The 25,477-nt window shown below is 31.1% G+C and overlaps 1 protein-coding gene across 1 annotated transcript; it reads right to left on the bottom strand.

Annotated features, from left to right (window-relative positions):
* Positions 1 to 176: 176 nt before the first annotated feature.
* On the bottom strand, positions 177 to 8,276 carry LOC115983652 (glucomannan 4-beta-mannosyltransferase 9-like). Its single transcript, XM_031106390.1, has 9 exons — positions 7,366 to 8,276; positions 6,244 to 6,342; positions 5,428 to 5,680; positions 3,970 to 4,080; positions 3,757 to 3,893; positions 2,288 to 2,401; positions 1,912 to 2,111; positions 1,405 to 1,599; positions 177 to 693 (listed from the first exon to the last, which is right to left on the bottom strand). Exons 1-9 carry the CDS (start codon positions 7,693 to 7,695, stop codon positions 531 to 533), a joined length of 1,602 nt encoding a protein of 533 aa, XP_030962250.1. The 5' UTR covers positions 7,696 to 8,276; the 3' UTR covers positions 177 to 530.
* Positions 8,277 to 25,477: the final 17,201 nt, after the last annotated feature.

Raw genomic sequence — 25,477 nt, 5'->3', positions numbered from 1 at the left:
GGTCAACCTGCGAGGTACCCGTGAAACTCTCTGCCTGGAGGATTAGTGATATCGGTTATTTGCACTCTTTTATTCTTGTTCCGCACTTAGTATAAATAAGAGTAAAAGATATATAGCCGTAATTTTTAATTGGGGATCTGAACAAGCTCTTGTGTTTTAACACAAATCCAAGCTTTCAGATTCCAACTTCAGCATCCTCTTATTGTTTATTCCCAAAAAAAATCTCAAAGTCACTATTACAAAATGTAAGCAACCCTATCTAAACAATGCTTGCCTGTTGCAACATATTGCGCTTTTGATTTAATCTCTATATTTTCCTTGCCTGTATCCACAAGAAAATAATTTATATTGAATCATTTCACACAAGAAAAGAATGAACAGTGTTTGTTTTGAAAAATCTAAAGAACAGAAAAGAGAACTATCTGAATGAATGAATCTCCAAAAAGAACCATATTTTCATCTTCTGTTGGTGACAATAAAAGAGATGTTGAATGCTATTCTTGAGATCATTTTTTGCCAATCACGTTCCATTAAGAGTTGGGGACAAAGGTACCAACATAACCAATCCCTGCAATGAAGAAGGCAAAGGACTGGAGAAAGAGGTATATGAAGTAACGGTTCTTTCCAAAGTTGAGATCATAGCACCCGCAGAAGAAGAGATAGGCCCCAACACCGAGCTCTAGTAGATGGAGCCTGTTTAAGAAACAAAAAATGTAAACTACAGATTCTCAATTTTCATACTAGATACAGTTCATTGAATTCTTTTATAACATTGTCTAGGTAAACATTAAAAATGAAGGTGACACATTTTTCTGGAATGTCAACTCAATTATTGAAAGTTTGAAACTTAATGCTCTATTTATTGCAGAGCATATTGAGGAAATGAAGAAGGTATTGGAGCTTTAGAACAACTGTTCCAGTTCCAAGTATAAGAAACATATCAACTACATTTTGCTTTCCACTGTTTTCTGCATAAACAAAACATGGTTTGACCTTCAAAGTATACTCGCGCTCTAGTTTCACCTGCACATGTTTACTTTCCTCTAAATAGATTTTCTTCTAGGGCTCAGCTTATTATTTGGATACATAAATAAGACATAGCATTAACTTTTACTTGTGGATTGGATTATGTATAATCAAAGGGGATCCATAAAGCTGACCCCAATTTAAATGTGATCAAAGGGCTTAGTTAGGCATTTACTTTTACCCTATATTTATTTATTTTTTCATATATTTGAAAAGCAACATGTCATTTCACAGTATTAAGATTACTTCTATTTTTATTAAGTGTTGCAATGCCATTGTTACGTTGAAGACTCCTTTTGACACAGTTCAAATGCTATGACAATCGTAACTGCATAATGTACACATTGTAACAGTGATTGCCAATACAAGTAATAATACCTTTCTCCAACCCTGAATCTAGGTTTCCTGGGAGCTTTTGCACCTGATTTCATCTTGAGAGCATCTCCCAATTTCTCAGTGACAACCCATTCATTTACTCTCCCTGCCTCAAGCAGACCTATAAGTGTTGCCTTAGTTCGATGCAAAGACATGACATTCTCAAAAAGGATCCAGAACATCAATAGGTGGAACGATCTGTGAGATAACATATAGTTGAAGGTATTAGAAATGAGTATAACAAGTCAAACTAAGACAAAAGCATTATTGAATTATCCTTTTTATAAAGCTAGCAGTTTCTCCAGGATTGATAGAAAATTAATATTTCAATCAGGTTTGGACATAGCACAATCCTGCAAAGTAATGACAGCCAATCCATACCCTATAAGACCCACACTATTGGTGAATTTGGACAGGTCACAAAGCCTGGCCAGTACCAATGCAATCTATAACAGGACATCATGAAAACTTGCTTGCCAAAAGAGAGAATATTGAAGGGGAGAGAAAGACCTTGGAGTTCCAACTGCATTGAGGAGAGTAATTATAGATGGGATGTACACAGAACCCCACTTGGGAACTTCCACCTCAGGAACCAAGACTGTTGCTGGCAAAACAACACAGTAAAAGAAAAATGTGACAGTATGGGCAATGACCTTCCGAACAAAGAAAAAGCTGTAGATCACGTATAACTTCTTCCACAGTGAGACTCTCTGCAATGCATTATAAAATAAATAGTGAGTAGAGACATAGACAAAGAAAAATATAATAAAAAAAAAATTTTGGATTATGAGGGGGAAAAAGTACAAATTGGCCTTATGTTTCTACATTCTTGATTATCACTCTAGACAGAACAGAAACATCTAAGAGAAGCTAAGAAGAAGCATACCTTGTTTCTCACAATCTCCATGGCCATTTTTCGGAAGAGATTAGCAGGGCCACAAGACCATCGGTGCTGCTGATAACGGAAGGCTTTGAAAGTACTAGGTAATTCATTTTTCACCTGAAATATATAAATAAATCAGAATTATATCAACTTTGAAAAGGGAACATAGTAAAAACTTATTACAGGACAATTCCAGAATCATACCACTTTTATGGAAATGGTGCTTGCTTCCTAAATTATATAGACTTTCGAATTTAAGGAAGGCTTACATGGACCAATGGGTTTGCTTAGTAGAATGAGTTCAAATGATTAGAATCAAATATGCATATTAATATATTTTGAGACATTTTAATTTGCATGGACATCTCTTCTCACGAGACACTTTACCCATGAGGGTGGGGAAAATGGCATCACTAGGTAATTACAGTGGTACATTATACAAGTTCTGAGAAAAGTGTTGTGTACAGGTTCATTAGAAATCATTCTGTTGTCTAGTAAGAGTTATTCTTCATAAGCTGGTTCAACATCACATCTCTTTGTGAGAATTTAAACAAAAATATCAGGAATATGTGAAAGAATCTCATCCAAGGGGTTATCCTGAAAGTTTAAAAGGGCTAATTAGGATGTCAGGAAGTTTGCATTGCATCCCAAATACTGCGTTTAACTGTTTATCCACCACATATTCCCCTTTTTCCTTGGGAGACAAACAAAGGACTGGGTGGAAGGTGTAATTTTAATAATTAAAGCTAGAGGTCAATAACAGAATTTATTACTGATCAGAATTACTATTAAATTTAATCCAAAGCTGATATTAGCCTCTTTATACATAATGAATATTCTATTCTAGAGATTTAGTTCTGTAATTTACCTTTCAATATTTGGGAAGTTATATGTATTCTAAGCAATTACACAAATGGATATTGATCCTTTTATTAAATAATAACAGATATAGCCAAAATAGGCTGCATACAATTAGCAGAAGTTGAAACTAAGTGCAAAGGTTTCAATTACAAAAATTTATGACATTGTGAGACAACTGTGATATTAAGCAAGATGCTTTTGTCTATCTAGCTCAAGTATTTTTTCCACTTATCTTTTTCAGCCATAAGCTATTGACACTAGACAGTGTGCTAGTAGGTGGGTGCAAGAAATGGTCTAAGAGAAGGGCAATAAGCTCTAAGCTCAAATGGCACCTCCGCCCCTTGTAGAAGCAAGGGGAGGTGAAGTCACGGGTTCAAGCCTACTAGGTGTGTGTGTTTGTAAGATCAATAAAAAGGGGGAAAAAAAGGTCTAAGGGAGGCCAATTGTAAGAGGATAGACAGCCAACAAGGGTAGTAGTATAATAATCCATTTAAATAAAGATCTCCCTGAAATGTTTAATGAAAATCCCACTGGAGAATAATGAATACTTCACTAATCAACAATTTACTTTATCAAATTATAACTAGTTCTACTGGTTTTGTTGTTAATACCTTGATGTCACCAACATATACAAATTTCCAGCCTTTGAGACTTGCTCTGACTGCCAAATCCATATCCTCCACTGTGGTGCGGTCCTTCCATCCTCCAGCCTCATTGATTGCTGAAATTCTCCATACACCGGCTGTCCCTGCATTAAATTCTCTACTGTCATATGATTGGACTTTGTACTAAAACTATTGGCACTTTTTGAGAATATGGCTTACCATTGAAACCAAAGAAGTTGTAAGTTGCAGATCCCACTTCTTGCTCCACTGTGAAATGGTAATCCAGTGACATCTCTTGCATCCTTGTCATTAAGCATTCGTTAGCATTAACTGCAATAACATCCAATAAAGTACCATCACTCCTCTTCTTTGGTAAGTACCTTTCCAGTCATTCTATAGAGTATAATAACTCTATACTTTTCAGACTTTTTACTACATAGCAAGTGCTTTTCTCTTGTACTAAAAAAAAAGATATTTTTCTCTTGTATTTTAATTATAGAAATTGTTCTGCACAAAGTATAAAGTTGAAATGGAAGCCCTGCCAATTAACTTGAGTTCGACTTAATGAGCTTGCCTAATACCTTCTAATGACAATCAATATACAAAGGTCATACTCAGGCTTGCATCAAATTGATATATGCAGATTTCATGACAAGATCTTGACTAAGTATTGTCCAAGCTAATATGCTCAAGATTCATACATTTTTTTGTTGTCATGAGTAAGAGTCATCCATTCTGTTGATGCTAGGTTGCATGCTCAGAGAGCAAAACTACCATCCATGAAAACCAAATGAAAGGAGCTCTTTTCTAGTCAAATTAGTATTAAAAAAGAAGCACGAAATAGCTTTTATTTGACAAAAGAGATACATGTAGGAACTTATTCTATGCACCCTGTGAAATGTGCCCTGGAGGGATTTTCAATAGAAGACTAGGAAGAGGAGCATTTTCCATTCAATGACTAATTAAATCCATTAACACTACTTTTACAGACCAAGACAAAAACTTGAAAACTTCACAGAAGTCAGAACTTCTGCAAAAGACAGACCTGCTATAAAATGTAGCACCTTTACACATACATATACATGATAAACATGTGTATGCATATGTGACTATATTTCTTTTTTTCCCTGAAAATGTAGGTTCTGTTTTTTTTTTTTTTTTAAATGATAATTTGATAGACAACAACTGGGGGAGGGGTGATTCGAATCCTGGTTTTCCTTATATAGTAGAACAAGCAATGCTACTAAGTCGCAAGACTCTTGGCAAAAATGTAGCTCTTTCATGTTCACTATATGTGACAATTCTTCAGAACCAGAGCAAGACATGTTGTTTTACATGATTTAATAGAGATTGATGCTAAGGATGCTATAAAATTTCATACATAATCTTTAAAAACCAATGTGTTACCAATCACAATAATTAATTTAAAGACTTATGTATTATATTTTGAAGTGATACTAATCAAGTCATGACATGTCAGTTTAAGTTTTTTATTTTTATTTTTATATTAAGCTTTAACATTTTCCTTATATATATATATATATATATATATATATATATGTCATTATCTATCTTGGTTGGCACTTTATTCTAGATTATAAACTCAGTCATTAAAAAAAGGAGCTTGAACCAAGTTTAGTAGCAAAGGTGTTACGTTCAGTAAAGACTGCCACATACCAAATTTCCAGCGAGCTTGAACAAGAGCAATTTCAGGGTTGTGAACAAGAAAAGGTATGGTGCGCCATAGAAAATCAGGCTCAGGTTGGAAATCAGCATCAAAGATTGCCACATAGTCACACAGTTTGACGTAGCTGTGTTTCATGCCTTCTTTGAGAGCACCTGCTTTGTACCCATTCCTATTGTCTCTGATCTCGTACTTTATGTTTATGCCTTTGCTTGCCCATCTTTGGCATTCTAGTTCCACCAGTTCCTGTTGTTGTACTTTTATTTATTAGACCATGAATCACACAGACCCACATAAATAAAAAAATGTAGATTTTGTTTATGAAATTATGAACTGAACTATTTCATGTTGGAGAATGGTAATGGTGCTCATGGTCATATACGATAATATCTCAATTTGACTGTAACAAATATGGAAACTATCCAAAAATAAACTTTTGGAACTCTATCATCCAACGATCAATTCAAAGTAGGTAGGGTGTTATTTTCTTACAAAGATTTTTTTTTTCTTGGGTGTGACTTATGGTTGTTGGTTGGGTTAATTTTAATATTTTTTACAAAAAGACTTGGACAAAGTTGTTAAATCCTAGGAACTGCTTCGAAACCCAAATTATATATGGGACAAAAAGAACAACTGCTTCAAAATATTTTATTATTTGCTTATAAAAAAAATAGTATATTATTTTAAGTAAATGAAAGCTCAAATAAATAAATGTATATATAATTCAATAGACCATGATGTCGGCACATAACCAATTTCAAACATGTATCTAATTCGTGTTTGAAATGAGATAGGATTGAAACAAGAACCTTGATAGCTGGGTCAGTTGAATCATCAAGAACTTGAATTATTATCCGATCAGACGGCCATGAAAGCCCACATGCAGCTCCAATGGATAGCTGATACACCTGCGTAGCATAGAGCAGTCACATGAAAGATTAAGTGTCCATGTTATATTGCAGTAGAAAACAAAGCTTGTAACCATAGAGTTTTGTGATATTGAATTTTAAGTGGAAAACTCTTTAATATTTTGAATATTTTGGTAAATCACAATGAACGATACTTTAAAGTTTTAAATTTGTAAAGTATGAATAATAATTGAACCACTTTTTCCTAAAAGCTTCAACTTTTGATAATTTTAAGGGTCCCTTAAAATACTTTTTTCCCATTATTTAAAAAAAGAGTCTTTGAAGCTCTTAAATTCTTTTATGATTGATAACGCATAGCTAGACGTGTTCTAAGTAAATTTCATTGTACTATAAAGTAAGGAGTTTGAATTTAGTAAAGATATAGTGTAAAACTCATGTTTTATATTATCTAATAAGAGGTTATCATTTTATCTTTTTACTTAGAACTCAATACATCCTACTGTACCTAATAAAATCACAATAAACTTTTAATTTGTTTAGATTTTCAAATATATATTAGAATTTATTGAGGATGATTGTGCTTATTTTTTTAATGAGTGATAAGATGAAGTGACATGTTAGGATTAAAGGAAGTAAAACTTATGTTTTACATCACATTTTTAAAGAATTTAATTTTTAAAAGAAGATATAATTTCTGTTTGGATACCGCTTATTTTGCTAAAAACTGCAAACATTGTAGCAAAATATTTTTTAAAAATAAAAATACTGTTCACATGTTTTTTAGGTGTTGGCTGGTTCATGAACAGTGACATGAGATCAGCCAAAAAAAAACACAAACACATAAACATCTCTACGCAAGCAAACACACACGTAGAGAGAAAAACTTATAAATTAATAAATCAATCATAAGAGCTAATGATTAAAAGCTTTGTGTGTATGTATATTATATTTGTGAGTGGTTTAAACTTTGTCACATAATCAATCTAATAACTCTATCATAGAGTCATGTTAATAAATATTGATTAAATGTTGGTGATAGGAGTGAAATCTAAATTGTCTTACCTCTTTCTCGTTGAACATGGGGATTTGCACTAGAACCATGGGGTAAGCTGAATGACCAAGCTCCAAATCGTCCCTCATAGACTCGCATTTGTAACTCTTCTCTGGCTTTCGACCAAACAACTTGATAAAAACTATGACAATGCCCATGTACACTCGCTCCATGAAAAGCATTAATGACATGACCAAGCACACAACCACCAGCAATTTCAACAGTGGCACAATCAATGGTGCTTTGGTTTGTTGCCAAATCAATCCAATTTGTCCTGCAATGTCATCACGAGTACCTTGGAACGTGTCGGGGAGCATGGTCGTGGTTGAGAGCCTCTCCATATTTGCCTACTTCTTTGTGAGTGATGAGGTTCTGGGCAATGAAAGCTTGCAATATATGTGAATATATATGTGTGTATATCAGTGTATGCTTGGGTTATAAAGGGCTGTGTGTGTGTGTCAGTGTGTTTAGCTTTGCGAAAAGAACACGAATGTTTTACTACTATTTTATATGAGCTAGCAAGCTTTTACTTTCTTTTGGGTGAATTGCTGTGATTTTTGCTTCTGAGTTACGCCAAGGCAATGTGGGAAAGAGATTGATTCTGAGTGGACTCGATCATATCATTTCTACTCAAAAAGCAGACCCACTGGCTCTATGATCACAGCAGAGCAGAGAGAGAAGCTAGCTATATCCAACTTAAAAATACACTCAAAGCAAGCTATTACGTACCACAAAGAAAAAGGTGACACCAAAGAAGACTCTTCTCTTCTATCTTCTGTGTGTTTCTGCAGAGAGAAAAGAGAGAAAGGCAGGCTTTGGTTAAACCTGTAGCTAGCTTCTGGTATCTGGATGCCTCTCTTTTATGCCTGCTATTCAATTTCTAGAGAGAGATAGAGTCAGTGGTGAAGCTCAAAGTTTGTGTTTGTATAATATATATAGAAGAAACTACAAAGCAAAGTGCTTGGTCAAAAAAGATAGAGACTTTGGATCCGAAACCAAGCAATGACTGTCAAATTCACGCAGAGTTTTTAAAACTTGGATGTTTATAATTGAATAGTTGGGAGGTTTACACAATTATACAAAACTATGTTCAAACTAGTTTAGCTATCATTTTCAGTCCTGATGAGATGCAAAGCTGGCATTAGCTTAATTTAAGCACATTAGGTTGTTGAATTTTTGTGCACCTCCAAAACAAACTAATCTTTCAGGTTGGTGTTTAACCTAAATTTTGATGTACGAAAAATAAAAAATAAAAAAATAAAAATGATGCAATACATTTCTAAAAATCATTTTCTATTGTTCCATGTACATAATAACAAGTTTTAGATAATTTCATAATTAAGACTGATAAAAGAGAGGAAGGTTATGGGTCATTGTAGAGAAACATTTTTATTTTTATTTTTATTTTTATATTTTTGAAAATAATCTTCTTGGAAGAGAAATGATTACTGGTGCAACCATTGTTTTATGACTAATCTTCTTAAGTTACCATGGTCTTAGAATGCCTTTGAAGTGGGTTTTGAAAATCGGCTTTCTTACATCAATTGATCGTTTTTCTCTCTCTTCCTAAAAAAGAAATCTTTAGTCTTTCTCACTTGTTAGTATTAATAAGTATGAACAAATTGAAAGTGAGACTAGTAGGTATACTTCAGAAAAAAAAAAAAAAAAAAAAAGAGTGATATTTAACCTTTAAATATCACACTTTTTTTTTTTTTTTTTTTGAAGATGTATAATGTTTAAAGTTCAATGGTTGACTTTGTACATTGTACATCTCCATTTTTTAAATCATTTCCAATGGAGACATACAATGTCGTGTATTATGGAAAAAAATGGTATAATGTGTACAAACCTTTAAAACTTTTTAAAAGAAAAAAGTTAATAAAATGTAATGTGTCATGAATTTTAATGTATATTCATAATTATGGTTAAAGGCGAAATGGTTGACTTTTTGTTATCACTTCCTAATCAATCAATCAATAATAATAACAATAAAAGCAAAGATCTTATGTGAGAGAGTATGAGATTTGCCATGTGACACTTTATTATAGTAGTTTTACATTTAGCCTTCTACATTAAGGGCACATTTGGTATACTGAATAAAGATTACGATAAGAATTGTAATCTTTATTACTGGAAATAAAATGTGTTGTAATGGAATAACTAAACATATTCATAAGTTGGATTGTGAGTTGTAACATTAAAATATAACTTAAGATTTATTTTAGGAAATTTCTTACTCATACAATTATATTTCCTTAAAAATAATGAACTAATATATATATATATATATATATATCCTTAAAAGTAATGTTTATTTTTTTATTTTTTATTTGGGAGAGAGATGAGTTAATTTTAATGATTTTTTTTATATTTTTATACTTGTTACTTGTTTATGGAAAATTTGTTTATTTTGAAGTATAATAATTTTAAAAATTATTACACCTACTAATGAATAACTATTACATCCATTTATAGAGGAATACTTATTTCTCATTTTGAATAATAGATATTCATAATAATGACTATTTCTTGTAATAAAAACATAACCAAACTAAGGGTATATCTGGTATATTTGGGATGCAATAATTACTTCTGTAATAAAATAGTTATTCATGTGTAATAGCATATTTATTACATAGATTAGTTATTAAATGGGAATAACTATTCTTTTAATTGAAGAATAGATGGATGTTATAACTGGGTTAGGCTTAGGTCTAGTGTCCAGTAGTACTGAACTTGTTGAGATGATGACATGTGTCCACTTTTGGACACGTGTAACTGGACCTAAACCAAGTCCGTTATAACTATTCCTTAGTGTACATATAATTGATTTTAAATTAATATATTTCCAAAAATATAAATTTTTCTTGTACATTATCTTTTATAAGCTTTCTATATGTAACAAACAAACTTATAAATAACAATAGTTATTCCATTACAATGTCTTCTATTCCTAATAATAGAGATTACTATTCCTAATGTAATTTATATTTACTGTGCCAAATGTGACCTAAAGAATAACTATTATATTATAGTACCTATTACAGTTTACCAAACATGCCCTAACTTCTTCCCACTATATTCCAAACAATGGGCTGATGTTTTAAGTTAGCCAAACAACTATAATGCCTTTATTACTTTAAATGCTTTAGATAGATTTAATGGATAACTTTTCAATTTTCTCTACATTGCATAAGAGCTAAGTTTAATGCAGAATTGCAAGAGTCGGATTCAATGGATTGGGAAATATAATTATTTGTTTTTACGTATTTGTCCAATCAAGCATAAATAGCAACCTTCTTAAGAGTTGTCTTTTAAGATAAACTTGGATAGAGCAATTTTTAAAGAACAAAGCAAGATCAGGAATTTTAATTTGAGATGATAATGGGTTGCTCATTGCAGCATTAAGTTGCTAAGGAGAGCAATTTGGATTCAGAGGAGGCAAAACTAGTAGCGGCCATCTATGCTATTAATTTTGCGTGCAATAAAGATAGGTGTAAGAGATATTATCTTAGAGGGAAACTTAATTAGCATATGTTATGGGCAGGCTTCGATCCAAAGATGAAGATAATTCATGGCTGGGAGCTATAGTAGAGACAACAACAATAAGAATAAGTATTAGCCATGACATAAAGATAATTGGAAAAAATATAGTCTCTTATAAAATATTTTAAAATAAATTTATATTGTACATCGTATTGGACATGGGCTAGTAGCTTATTAATTAGATGGCTACTTGAGTTAATTAGTGGCCACGTGGCTGAGAAACAATTAATATTGGTTGTGATATCTATAAATATGTGAGTTAAGAATCAAACTAGAAATGCTAGAACTTTACGTATTAAATTGTCGATAAAATTGTATAAGGGACTGCCTTTATATAGCCTAACATATATGTGAATGATGTAGAAGTAAATAGGAGTATAGTACAAGAAAATTACAATGGGCTTGCATTTCAAGAGCCCTCTCTAACTTATGTAGTGTGGTGAGAGACCAACTTGAGTTTGGAGACGATATCATAGAAGTGGCCTTGTGGAGAAGGTTTGGTGAAAATGTTGGCTAGCTAATCCTATGAGGAGACAAAACATAGCTGTAATGTACCCTAAAATAGATGATGATGAAAAAAGTGACAATTAATCCCAATATTTTTAGTATACTCATGGAACAGATCATTGTGAACAATTTGAATGACACTTCGATTATCATATTATACCTGTAGTAAAGTTGAGTAATCAACTTCTTCATCTTGTAGGAGCCAACGTAGCCAAAGAAATTCAGATGTAGTGTTTGTAAGTGAATGATATTATTCTTTTGTACTAAAATGAGCAACTACAATCTGCTTTTAACTGAGCTAAGAAATAAGGGAGTCACTATATAGGAAACCAAATCCTATAGTGGAATGGCAGAATGTTAGATCTCCTAGCAAGTCGACATAGTGTAATTCTGGAATGTCAACGATGATTGGAAGGAGATCGATGTGCCTTTTAAATATGATCAAAGCTAGGATTCTAAGGATAATGGCATAATGAAATGACTCTGGTGTTTCCATGAATTGACTGACAATGCGGGCTGCTTGAGAGACGTATGGTTGAGTAACTGTGAGGTAGACTAGACTTTCAACTAGCTATCTATAGATCGTAGGATCATGATAAATCTTTAAAATGTATATTTATTTGGAAGTTATCTCCTTATTACTATATTTAATTTGTATAATTAAGTTATGATTTCCATTAGTCTCAATTATTTATCTTTACATAATTTTTTAAATAAGATGTTATTCATTGTGTGTAATTTTATACTTTCAGGAAATTATGAGAAAAAAATGAGATTACAAGAGTTTGTGGGAGAAGTAAGGGAGAATGGAGATCAAACTACAATTAAAGAAGAGCTAAAGGATCATGCTTAAATATCTAAGGAGGTGTAGCTAGAGTACTTGGGTCGTTTACCATATTTGGAAGCTTCACATTAAGGAAAGAAATCAAAGAGACATAACTCTAGATGAAAATTAAATAGTCAAAAGTTTTATTTTTTTTGTACACTTTGACATTAGGGTTTTGAATGGGGGCTGGAGAGAATGAATTTAGAGAGACAAAAACTTGTATTTTCTATTACCTAATGGCAGCCTAAACTCTTAACTAGGGCTAGGGATTATGTTTCTTCCATACGATTATATGAATATTCATTTTGATTCTTCCTAAATTTTGAGTTGACAACATATTTGATTGTTCAATTAGATTTTTTTTTTTTTTAATTTTTTTTATATATTAGTTCTTCCATACTTTCAATAAGTTCAATAATGTTTTTCTTATTGTTTAAATGAATTTCTAATAGTTTCAAATAGGAATCAGGTTTTAAAATGAATGAGTTTTTCTGAAAACTATTCTAACCGTATTATTAATTTAGGTTATCATGCGTTTTTGAATTGTCTTAGTTCAATCGAATCATGAGTATTTCATTATTTAAGAACAATCAATTATGAAATATATATATTTTTAGATCACAAAGAATTTCATATTGATATAGGAAAACATCTCGATACCTTGGTATTTAAAATCTAGATTTAAACCAATCATTATTTAATTGTTAACAATCACCAAGCAAAAATTATTTTTCATCTTCACCAAAAGTGTTATTTAATTACATTGGTTTTGAATTTACCTCACTTTTTGTGATTCAATCTCAATACTCTGAGAATTATATTGTTACAATCTCTGGCACTTAGGAGTGAGCAAGCAAATCACAAAAAGGTTCTCCATCATGCATGTAGGTGAGGTGAGCGTTATATTCAATGAGTGCGCGAACAATTTTGCTATTTGTGATACATTAGAAACCCTAGTGCACGAATTTCCATGCCAACAAGTAATTATGGGTTGAAACAGGAAAACAGAATCATCAGCAGGCCCGAACCTCGATCGATTGTGAGGAGTCAAACCTTAATGAAACTTGATCAATCACATGGTATCAAGGCTGGTGTCAGGCCAACAGTTCTTCTATGCTCTTGAGTAGTTTCTTAAGTTGTTTTCGTGTCTTCAAAGTAATCTTTCAACACTATTCGAGACATAAGAACTATGTACTCAATTACATTAAAAATGCATTTTAACTCAGATTTGCCAACAAATACAAAGATTGATCCTAACAAAGAGTCAAGAGAGGAAGAGGGTGGAGGTGAAAGAGAGCTTGAGAACGGAGGGGAAGGTAGTCTGTTTTCTTTTCTTTTCTTTTTTAAACCACGTGATCTCTATTTGCAATTGGAGGATACACTAATAGAATGGTCCATTTAGTGCATCATCAAAGTTCAAATACCAAATTGGGGAAAAAAGTTAAGGGGATTTTAGTGCAATAACATAAAAAATCAGGGGGGGTCTTAGAGCAATTTATTAGAAATTTAATTGCTAATTATAATTCTTAAAACAACTTCTTCTTTTTAAATTTTTTTTTTGTTTGGTTGGTACACCCTCCTTTTCAAGAAGAAATTCATTCAAGGATGTGAGAGGGTGCAATTCCCATTTTGTTTGTGTGATAGCTTTGGTTTCGTTAATGCTGTTAATTTAGTTGATTATTTTGTAACTTCAACTGCTCAACATGTTATCTTCACATGAAAGACCAATCCCAAAAATGACAGCCCAACTGCAGCTATTAAAAGTGTAAGGAGGACAAGACAAGTATTCGCTGTTCCTGCAAAATTAGGAACCTATCCCATGACGAAATGATTCACATTCAGTACTCTCATTGGAAGCGTACAGAATCAGAATGGCATACAATCATAGCCCATATGATTCGCATGTTCTTCCACCATTAATAATAGGAGCAAGAGAACTTACACATTGGCGAATGGCGACACATAAATTAATCAAGTTTCAGATTATAGTCTTCGATTTGTGACAAAAATAGACAAAAAGAATAACCATAAGAACTTGGGGTCCAAAGGTTGGTAGGACATCGATTAACCAAATCATCAATACGAGAGAAAAAAAAGGGTTAATAATTGTTTATGATGACCATTGAAGTGGGAAATTACCGAATGCCTACTTTTGTTGTACCAATACCATTTTATTATTATTATTATTATTTTTAATAACAATTTAAAAGTTAACCATTTAAGAATAAAACTTCAAAGCCATGATTGGCTTTAGCTAACACATACATGCACACAGAAAATTTTAGGCAAGACTTTGTGAACATCTATGCAGACGTATGAAAAGCTAGCAAAGCCTATTGGCAAGGCTATAAAGTTTGAGGCGTAAGGCAAATTTAAACGAGGTATAACAATTAAAGGTCCGTTTGGATACCATTTATTTTGTTGAAAACTAAAAATACTGTAGTAAAATAATTTTTAAATATGTGAATAGTGTCGTGTGACCCATTTTTAATGATATTTTGTTGAAAAAAGAGATTTGTGGATCCCATGAATAGTGCATGGGACCCATTGGAAAAGCCACTAGCCACAGAAATGCACTTCCAAAAAAAAAAAAGAAAAAAAAAAAGGCAAATGCAGATGTAACAAGCTCAATCCAAACGGGTACTAAATAAAGTTATTAAATAAATAAAAAAAGTTATTTAATATTAATCAAATTAAAGTTAATTTGATAAATTACAAACATAATTTAATGACTTAATACTAACCAAATTAAGATTAATTTATGTAAAGAGTCAAATAGAGTCTAAATTTGGTAAGGATGAACCAAATATATCGCTAGAAAGTTATAAACAGGAGGAACCACGTTTATCTGGCACTAATGGCACTGTCAAAACTGGTTAACCTAAATTTTAGACCATATTGCCTGTTTAGGATGGTGTCATTATCCTTATTTTGAGAGAGAGAGAGAGAGATTCATAGCATTATGATTGTGGGGTCTATGCAGAAGCTTATATGTAAGGGAATTCCTATTTGGTCAAAACGTGGGAGTAAAGATAAGAAAGGGTGTTAGATGGGGAATATAGTGAGGTGCAATGTCTAGCTCAAACCCAGGAAGGGGAGTAACAGAATGTTGGAAAGAGAAGAAATAGAGGCATCAACAAAGTGACAGATAGAAGCCTCACAAGCCTCACAAGCATCACATTCAACTCATCTTCCATTTTTCAATATTATATATAGTTTAAGACTAGTTATGGCTGATGGCACATCATTTTAATTAATAATGTCATTAGGATCCTAGACACCACCATTGCTCACCAACCATGTCCCCGGAAAATAACAAAAAATTTGATGAGAACAATTACTTGTAATTTATAAGTCACTTGCACCATTATATTTTTTTTTTTTCTTTTTCTAATTCACATAAGGTTATTTCATTTGGTTGAAAGATAAAGATAAAGAAAAATGAAAATTATTTTTATCTTAATCATTATGTTAAATGTAAATTCTTTTTATTTTTGACATCAAAATTCAAGCAACATCATATTGCAGGATGTTGAGGGCTTAATAGGTGATCTCAGAATTAGATTATGAAATTTTGTTGCTCTTCAAAGTAAATTGGTTAGGTTAGGAGGTATTTGAAACCATAGATTAACTCCTTCTCTTTTTCTTTTCTTTAAATCTTCATTTTTGGGCATAGTTGAGGTTCTAGATGTCAGAGTGAATTTGAAGTGCATTAAATATTCACTTCTGAAATTGAAGGCAACTTGTTTTTGAATGATGATGATGATGATGATGATGTTAACTTCAGGTTTATTTGCCTTTTAGGTATGAACCAATAGCATCATGCTCTCAACTGATAAAATATGTTTTCTAAAGTCAATAAGACAAAGATATGAACGGCCTCAAATAATCCTTTTCTTCAATTTTTTATTTATTATAAATATCTATACTTCTATTTAAGGGACTTTCCTTATTTAGGATCCTCAATTTTGATATTCAAAATATTATCAAATTTACCACTTTGTAAAATTTAAATAATAGGGTCATATATGTAAAATTACTAATTTAAAAACTCCTAAATTTTAGCTCCCACCTAAAACATAAACTGCAAAATAGAACAATTCCCCGTTGGTTTTCAAACTTAATATTCAGAAAGAGATGCTCCAACTCTCTTATATTCCTTCCATCACTCACGTTTTCAAAAAAAAAAAAAAATTGACACTTTATCAAGACTTAACTTTTTCTTTTTAATTTTTGGTTTCCCTTGCTCTCTATTCTCACTATGTTATGTTATGTTTTTTTTTTTTTGACCTCAAATGCATAATATGATTAATCATACACTTAAATTTTAAATAGTGATGAATAGAAAGTTAAAAGACTACACCCAAAAAAAAGAGTCTCATGCATGTGCGGAGAGTATGCAATGAGGCTAGTGTATGTGTGTATATATATATTTTTTTTCTTTTTTTTACAACTTGTCTACTTTCAATCATATCGTTTTTATAACATTTTTCAATTGGTTTTTATTTCATGAAAGAAAAAGAGCTAAGCATATGAGTGGGTGCCTTCTAAAATATTACTTAATGCAGGCAAGGTTCATTTTTCATTATTATTTTAATCACCCAAGATTTCATAGCGTAATAATTACGTTGTGAACGTGGGACTTTCAAAATTTTAATAAAATAAGTCTCGCTCCCAGGACCCTCGTGGGCCCGTACATCTTTATATTTCAGCGTAGGAAGAAAATATACTAATGAATTTTTATATTTTAAAACTATATATAAAATATAAGTTTATTATTGGAAAGTATATAATATCTGAATCTAATAAAAAAAAATTAAGAAGAATAATCTAATTAACTTAAATGTATCTTAAATTTTTTTAAAAAAAAACCTTAAATGTGTTGCATACTTGCATATTTTCTTAGACCACGTTGTGCTTACCTATTAAGAATAAAGGGTATGTGTCATCAAAATGTGAGATTTTTAAAGTATTTGATGAATCCTGTGATATCAGTGGATTGAAAGTCTCAGGCCTTGACGAATTTGTGACTGAATCCTAAAAAAACAAACAGAAAATTTAGAGGAGATCAGTAGAAGCCAACCAAGAACCCTCCGATGGTGAAGTTAGCATTTTTTGTGATTCTCAATAAATTGGAAGTCTCAGAAAATCAGAATCCCTTACTCTTTCATTGGCGAGCGTTTATATAACATGCGGGGAGCGGTTACTTGTTTGGTAACCATTCCTATTATTGGGGAATCCAAAATGCTCAGAGGTAATTTTCATAACTGATGTGGAAGTTAGATTATTTAAGAAGTCTGAATTTCACAATGGTTGGACTTGACTAGCAACGGTACGTTCTCTCACCCAATGGAGACATGTAGTGTAGTAACCTTGTCCGTCCTTTAAGGATGGACGGACGGTAGTAACCTTAGGACGGACGAACGAGGTTAAGCTTGGCGAGGATTTCCCTTCTTCCTGTCTTTACTTTGGACGACGCATATGGATGAGAAAAGACTAGAGAATTTCCGTTGCACATCAGTATTAATTCAATAAAAGTTATTAAGTAACGTAATGTAGGGACTGGGTTCGAGCACTTATCCTGTTGGATGAATGGTCTCAAGTCCAACTATCCCAATACAATAAATTTGTAGATAATGAGTTTAAGAACTAGGTCCTAGTTTGGATTATAACAACTAGACACAGTTACAAATGAGTTGAGTAACAAGGATATGGATTAAAGCATGAAATTTGGTCCTCAGTCATTTCGTCTGAGGAACTTATTATCCTTCTTCTTCCTTCAGTACTAGGTTATAGTGGTTTCCAAGACCATGCAAGCTACTACCGTCTCCTCCTTTTTCTCTCTTCCTCTCTTTTTTTTGCGATCTCCCATCCTTGGAGGGTCTCTTACATTTTATATTTATTTCCAGTCAATCTGGACCCTCCACTTGTTGATCATGCAGGTCATTACTCGAGTGCTCATCCCATCAGCCACCTTCCCAAACCTTCTGTGAGTTGCAGCAACCAAGGCCGTACTGTTCAGGGGTCATTTTCTCATTAATGCGGTCGGAATGTTAGTTTGGTACATTCAATGAAGAGGTGACAGTTTCTCCTTAGATTGCTCCTGCACCATACGCCCATGAGTATCCTACTGTACTTTTCCTTCTCCTGGGGGTGCTATGGGAGGCTGCCTTTGCCGGCTTGCTGTTCTTTCCTCCTAGGATTTGGGATGCCAAGAGCAGGATCGTCCTCAATAACGCTTCTAGGCTATTTGGGCTTTCTTTGTTCGTCCTCGGTCATTTCTCCCTCCTTGGCGTGGGTTTTGGGCTTAGTGTAAAGTGGGTTGGGGTTGTCAAATTCTTTGGCCCCACACGTAATATTAACAAATATATATATATATTTATATATATATATATATATATAATGTTTATTTTTGGGGAGATTTGATATCAAACTTGCCCCACCACTTACATGCATTTGTCTGTATGTACATGTGCATGCAAATTACATGCTAGAATAATTTTTTTTTTTAGAAGATATAAGCTAGAGTATAAATGTGATTGAATGACTTTTTGATGCCTTTATTTGATTAAATTGTGTTTACCTTCATCAAAATAGGAATAGTATTCTTCCCATTTTAAATGGTTGAATTTTGTAGTTTATATTAAATATTAAAAATTTTAAGTTGTATTTTTGTTATAATTTTATAGGAATTTCAAGTTGTATTTAATATTATATCAACAAAAATTAAAAGATGTAACACTAACACTATATAAACTAATGTATAATCCATATATATGCACAATACTATTAAAAAAAAAATAATAATCACAATTAAACACATATATAAGTTCAAATTATACTTAGTGTAAAAGTTATACTTTTTTTTATAAGTCATAAATTAGTTTTACTCTTTTTTTAAATAGTTATTTTTGGGATATATACATGAGTTTACTTTTTTTTTTATTGGGTTTTTGATGGTTTATTTATATTAAATTCTTCGTCTTTTGCACAACATTAACTCACTTAGAACAAAAATTAAAAAAAAAAAAAAAACTTAAATAGGTTACGTGGCTCAAAATTAGACATCAACTAGAATCCAATTTAGAATTTAATTGGATTTTCTCTCAATTTTGACTTTAATTATATGTTAACTTATAACCCGTACTTACACATAAGAACATTAGACAACGGTGATAAAAATGAATGAAAGTCAATAAAAATTAAATTGTTGAAGTTGGAAAATTCCTAAATTGATACAAATCCATCTGTATTCCACATAAGAGAATCAAAACTAAATGGAAAATTTCCACACACAGAGAAAGAGAGAAAGAGAGAGAGAGAGATGAACCTTAATGAGAAAAAAAAAATCCAAAGACACTAATTGAACAAAAAGAACTATTTACTTAGAGAGAGAGAGAGAGAGAGTGAAGAGACTTAAGGTAGAGAATGATGGTGCAGTGAAGACAACATGCTTCTCTAAAACCTTCGAGTAATAAAAAAGTTACTTTCTTTGAATTTTTGCTCTAGAGATTCATAAAAAAATTCACAATTTCCATTAAAGAGGGAGAATTCAAAGAGTTTAGCTTTTGTAACAATCCAGTTTCACCGTTCCAAAATCTATATAGTTTATTACTCTTCAGATTTTGCATAATATTTTTATAGGTTTATTTATTTATTTATTTTTATATAAACTCTTAGGGTTTTGTACTAACAACTTGGCACAAAAATTAAATCGGACATGTGGTGCAAAATTAAGAATTCAACTAAAATCTAATTAGTTTTTCTCTGAGTTTTGGTGGTTAAAAAGAAAATAATATATATATATATATATATATATATATACACATGTGTGCGCGCATACACATACATATTAGTGTATAGCCCATGCATATCATGGTAAAATTAAAACCAATCACAATTACACACATGCATTCAAATTACATACTAGTGTATAACTTGTATATATCATGGTAAAATTAAAAACAATTATAATTACACATATATATGGGTTCAATTTATATATAGTATAAGAGTTACACATTTTTCAAGTCATATATGAGTTTTACTCTCTCTCTCTCTTTAATTTTTTATTTTTTTTTATTTTTTTGATATACACATGAGTTTAATTTTTTTATGATTTATTTATATTAGATTTTTCATCTTTTGAACATTATTAACTCACTTAGAACAAAAATTAAAAAAACTTAGATAGGACACGTAGCACAAAATTAGACAACAATTGAAATTTAATTTAGAATCTAATTGAATTTTCTCTTAGTTTTTGCTTTAATTATATATATAAATATAAATTTTTTTTTTTTTTAGAAAGATAAACTGTTAACGTAGAAAATACAACTCAATGGTGAAATGTATTATCTCCGATTCTCCATTTCACTTAAAATGAGTAATGGATAAGTTTGCCATGATTACCACTATATTAGGAAACATAAACTAAATATTTTTGGCTCTATTTTACTTCAAGACTCTAGGCAATGATAAATTTTACTGTAAGATGATTTGTGCTTGAGGATAAAATTATGAGGCACGCTACGATCAAAGTGACTTTAATTTGTCATTCTTATCATGAGTTCTCATTTTTTATACCAACTCGATATTTACAAAATGTCTTCACTATTGGTAAACTTTTGGTACCCTCTTGTACTTTGCACTATGATGATCCTCTTGGCAAAGTTTGAGCAAAAAGAATATCAAGATGATCTCATATGCGTCGATCAAATTTGATTGAAAAATTTTGGTCAATATTATATGAAGCAGGACAATATCGAAGTTTGGTGAAACATGTGATTAATCCTAAAAGCATTTTAAACAAAAATATTGTGTGGAACCTAAATTAAATTCCCTATTGAGCGTTAGGAGGCGTGTGTTTTAAATTATGAACCATAATAATTGCTTATATTGAGAAGAGCTCATTACACACAGCTACCAACTGGGAGCCTTATTTATGCCAGATTCTTAATTTTGATATTGAAGTCAAGGAAAAGGACCTATCTATAATTGCGCATGCCCCATTGTGAAAACATAGTAAGTAGAACCTGGATATTCTTGCTAGGCTAGCTAGCAAGCCAAGGAGACAATTTTAGACAAGGAAAAAAGTCTAATTGTTTACCCATTTTAATAAGTAGGCCCAAGATAGTTACACATTACCTGTGGACTGAAACATTTGTTGTAATTTTGCATATAATGTGTCAAATGGAAATCATTTGTCAAGGGTATTCTAGTTTAACTGATAATTTTAGATGTTTTCAATATAAATATCCGCGATTTAGATGCCCCTCCCCGAGTTATCGTATTATCAAAAAAAAAAAAAAAAAAAAAAAAAAAAGAAAAGAAGAGAGAGAGAGAGAGAGAGAGAGAATCATTTGCATTCCTATGTTTACTTTAAGAGATTAGCAATTTCTCTTGTCCACTGGAGTGTCTTCTCTGGTACAAAGTCCAACTCCCTACCATAAAGATTAATTTAAAATTTTCCTGATGTTAATTTTTCTAAAGCAGGGCAATTCAACCATCTGATATCATTTTTATTCAAAGCAATCATGTAAAATTGTAAATAATGATCTTCGGTTGTTATGTGCATAATATAAAAAGGTTTCTGAGCTACCCCCTCCAAAGAAAAGGAAAAAAATTAAAGGAAAGTTAGTTAAACAGTGAGATTATTAAAAATAAAATAACAACGAAGATAATTGTTTTTTATTTTTCTTTGAATACATAGCTATTTTAATTTCATGTAAGAAATGAAATTAGAGTTGCCACCGACAATAAATGGTTGAGTCTAAGAGTAAACGACAATGATATCATTGACAACTGACCGTATAACCTCTAGGTATATAGGATACAGTACACTCCTTAAAGTCATTATTCCATTATTCTTAATAATAGACTCATTAAAGTCATTATTCCATTATTTTTCTGTGATTAGATCTTCAATATTTTGTGTACCTAATAATGTCGGCGGCTAATTGACCCCCAAAAGAAAATGGGCTAGTGCAAATTATATATATATATATATATATATATATATATATATATATATGATGTATAAGAAGACAACAAACCTTTGATTTAATGGCTCAACGGCACGAGGTGGTATTATTAAGCTGGCCACAGGTTTAGAAGTCCTCCACGTGTGGACTGATGGTCCTATTGATTTTATTAAAACATTGTGCCAAACGATTCTTTCACCGTGAACAATACTGCTGATATAATCATCACCATACCTAATTTCACAAATTATTTGTTTGTGCGATTATAAGTAGGTGACGAAAAAAGATAAGTCTATATGGGCAAAAAGGTGTTTACCATTTATAATTGTATAAGTTAACAAGTTGTTAAATTAAGTGTGTTTCTAAAATTATTCTTCTTCCAGATAATGGGAGAATAAGAGTCCAGTTTTATATTTTGATAATAATGATGATTATACTGATTGAGACGTTAAGATGTCCCAGAAGTAGAAATTTGAAAATGGAGCAACTCCATTTGATCAAGCTTAAGGAAATAATTTTAGCAACAAATATAAATTAAAGTTACCGGAGGATTATTGTGAAACTACATGCATGCAATAATACAGTAGTACGTTCTTGCTGCTAGTCCATTTCAGACTTCAGAGGGAGAAGGAAAGAGTATCTTTACATTTATGATGTGTTTGGATACTGCTTATTTTGCTAAAATTGAAAACTTATTGCTACAAGTATTGTAAATAAAGGTAAAAGTTAGTTAAAATAGTACAGTGAAGCTCATAAATAGTACCAAAAAGTGTAGTAGGGTCCATAAATAGTAGCAAAAATAAGCTGAATAGTAAAATAATTTTAATTTTTAATCGGTTCCCAAACGCACATTTAGAAGAGAGCCCGGATTTTCAATTTCATTTAACGTGTGGGACACTGCCAAAAGATTTCACAAAACCCGCCTAAACAATTATGAAAAAGATTGTAAAATACAAATTACACCCCTAAAATTTGAGAGTGATTAGATTTTACATCTTGAAATTTTAGAATTTAGATTTTACTCCCTGAAATTTGGAGTGTTTGGATTTTATATCCTGATATTTCAAAACTTGGATTTTACCCCCTAAAATTTAGGATTTTTTGGATTTTATATCCCCAAATTCTAAAACTTTAGGGTGTAAGTCGAAACTCCCCAAAACTTTAGGGAGTAAAATCTAAACACTTCTAAAATATAGGGGGCAAGATCCAATTTTTGAAATGTTAAAGTATAAAATTCAAACATCACCAAACTTTAAAGGGTAAAATCCAAATTCTGAAACCTCAGGGTGTAAAATATAATCACCCCCAAACTTTAGGAGTGTAGTTTGCAATTTACTCTATATATTATATCTAAAATCTAAAACATAACATTTATTGTTGCTACTTAAGTTACTTCATTGGTCACATGACTCACATCATTATTATTTTACATATTTATTTTTGGACAAAATTTAGTTACAAAATTGATTGTAGCCTAAGGCTATAACTACCTTTAAAAATATTAGCATTACTACATATTTTAAAAATCTAACTGTCGAATATTATTGTACCAATCGAATATTATTTACTATATGTCAAATTTTGTCAAATTTTTCCAATTGAACATTACTATATTCTTTACGTTTTTAATACAAATGTCAAATTTTGTGTTAATTGGATATTATTTATTATATGATCTATAAATTTATATTTTATACATAGTTTTAAATTACAAAAACTTGTCATTTAAATAATTTATTGATGACATGCTATTGATTTTTAATTTTCTAGAAATTTTGTAAGCATGAAAGATGTCAAAAAAAATTTAATTCAATGGTGGATTTGTCAAAATTCACATCTAATGAAAAAATATTTAGTAAAGTTATAGCCTTAGGCTCTACAACCAATTTTATAACTAAACTTTGTCCTTTATCTTTTACCTTTAATTTTTTTTTGACAATATTGAATATATAAATATATTGAATTTACAAATTCATCTTAGGTAATTTTAACTTTACATATTCATCTACTTTAATTTTAATGTTATAACTAAATAATAAATTAATGAAAAAAAAAAGTATTGTCTAATGTCCACACATATTTATTTTGGGCAATTTTAACTTTACATGTAATTTTTCTCCTTTATCTTCCTATTTTGACTTTTTTTATTCTCACCATCTTATTATAAATTTGTCACTGATCTCATTCTATGCTTATTTTTCCCACACAAAAAATGTTATTTCTCTCTCCCAATTTTTTTTATCTTACATCTCTACCTTAGACTGGTGAATATTTATGTTCTTTAGAACCCTACTTTTGGTTGTTTATAACTAAAAAATAAAATCACCGAAGAATCAAAAATATTTATAAAAAAATTGTCTATAAAAAAGTATTCATAGGTGTTGCTTAATCATTGATGGTAGAAAAGATGTAATCTAACAACTGCCCCATAGGGGGATCTCTTACTAGAGTTTTGTACCCACATTGCCCTATCAGTGACTAATTCAAATGTGCTCCTTAATGCAATTACTTTTTTTTTTTTTTTCATTTTATTTAAAATACTAAATACTTTTAATGAATGGTGTTTGCTGTTTACATGATTTGGGGAAAAAACATATTATAAGATGTCCATATCTTGTTGTTGTTAGGTTTTAGTTCATTTGGAAAACAACAAGATAATCTTGACAATATAATGAAGAACAATTAGTACAGTTGAAGAAGATGGCTTTTGTGCAGTTTTCTTTCACTATTTGTGAATATTTTGTTTAATAAATTTGCAGCAAATTGTTATGCCTTTGTCATAAGACATTCTTAGATATGCTTGAGTAATTGTTTTAAGCGTTTACGAATATTTTATATTGCTCTTCATCTTCGTTATCTCATTAGCTTATTCTTTGAGATTTTTAGGAAAACAAATTCAATTTTGTATTTAAAATTATTTATTTATCTATTCATTTTTCATATGTTGGATTAGATGTTAGATTAAATTATGACTGTATTAACACAATACTTTTTTTTTTTTTAAATTTTATCTACTTTTTTCCCCTTTGGAATTGTACTCTTAGTTTTTTTTTTTTAATATATATATTTTTATTATTTAGGAAAAAGATGTACAATCATTATGTATAAATCTATAACCAACACTTTGAATCAGGAACAATGACATATTTCTATTGTGTTATTTCAAAACTTTATTAAAAATTTTGAATTTGATTATGTATTGAATATTTGACTTGATGACATCACGTTTGATATTTTTACATATTCGGGAGAAGGAGCTTG

Source organism: Quercus lobata, chromosome 4 (assembly GCF_001633185.2).
Source record: "Quercus lobata isolate SW786 chromosome 4, ValleyOak3.0 Primary Assembly, whole genome shotgun sequence".
NCBI classification, from domain to species: domain Eukaryota; kingdom Viridiplantae; phylum Streptophyta; class Magnoliopsida; order Fagales; family Fagaceae; genus Quercus; species Quercus lobata.
This window is presented reverse-complemented; position numbering and strand designations above follow the sequence as displayed.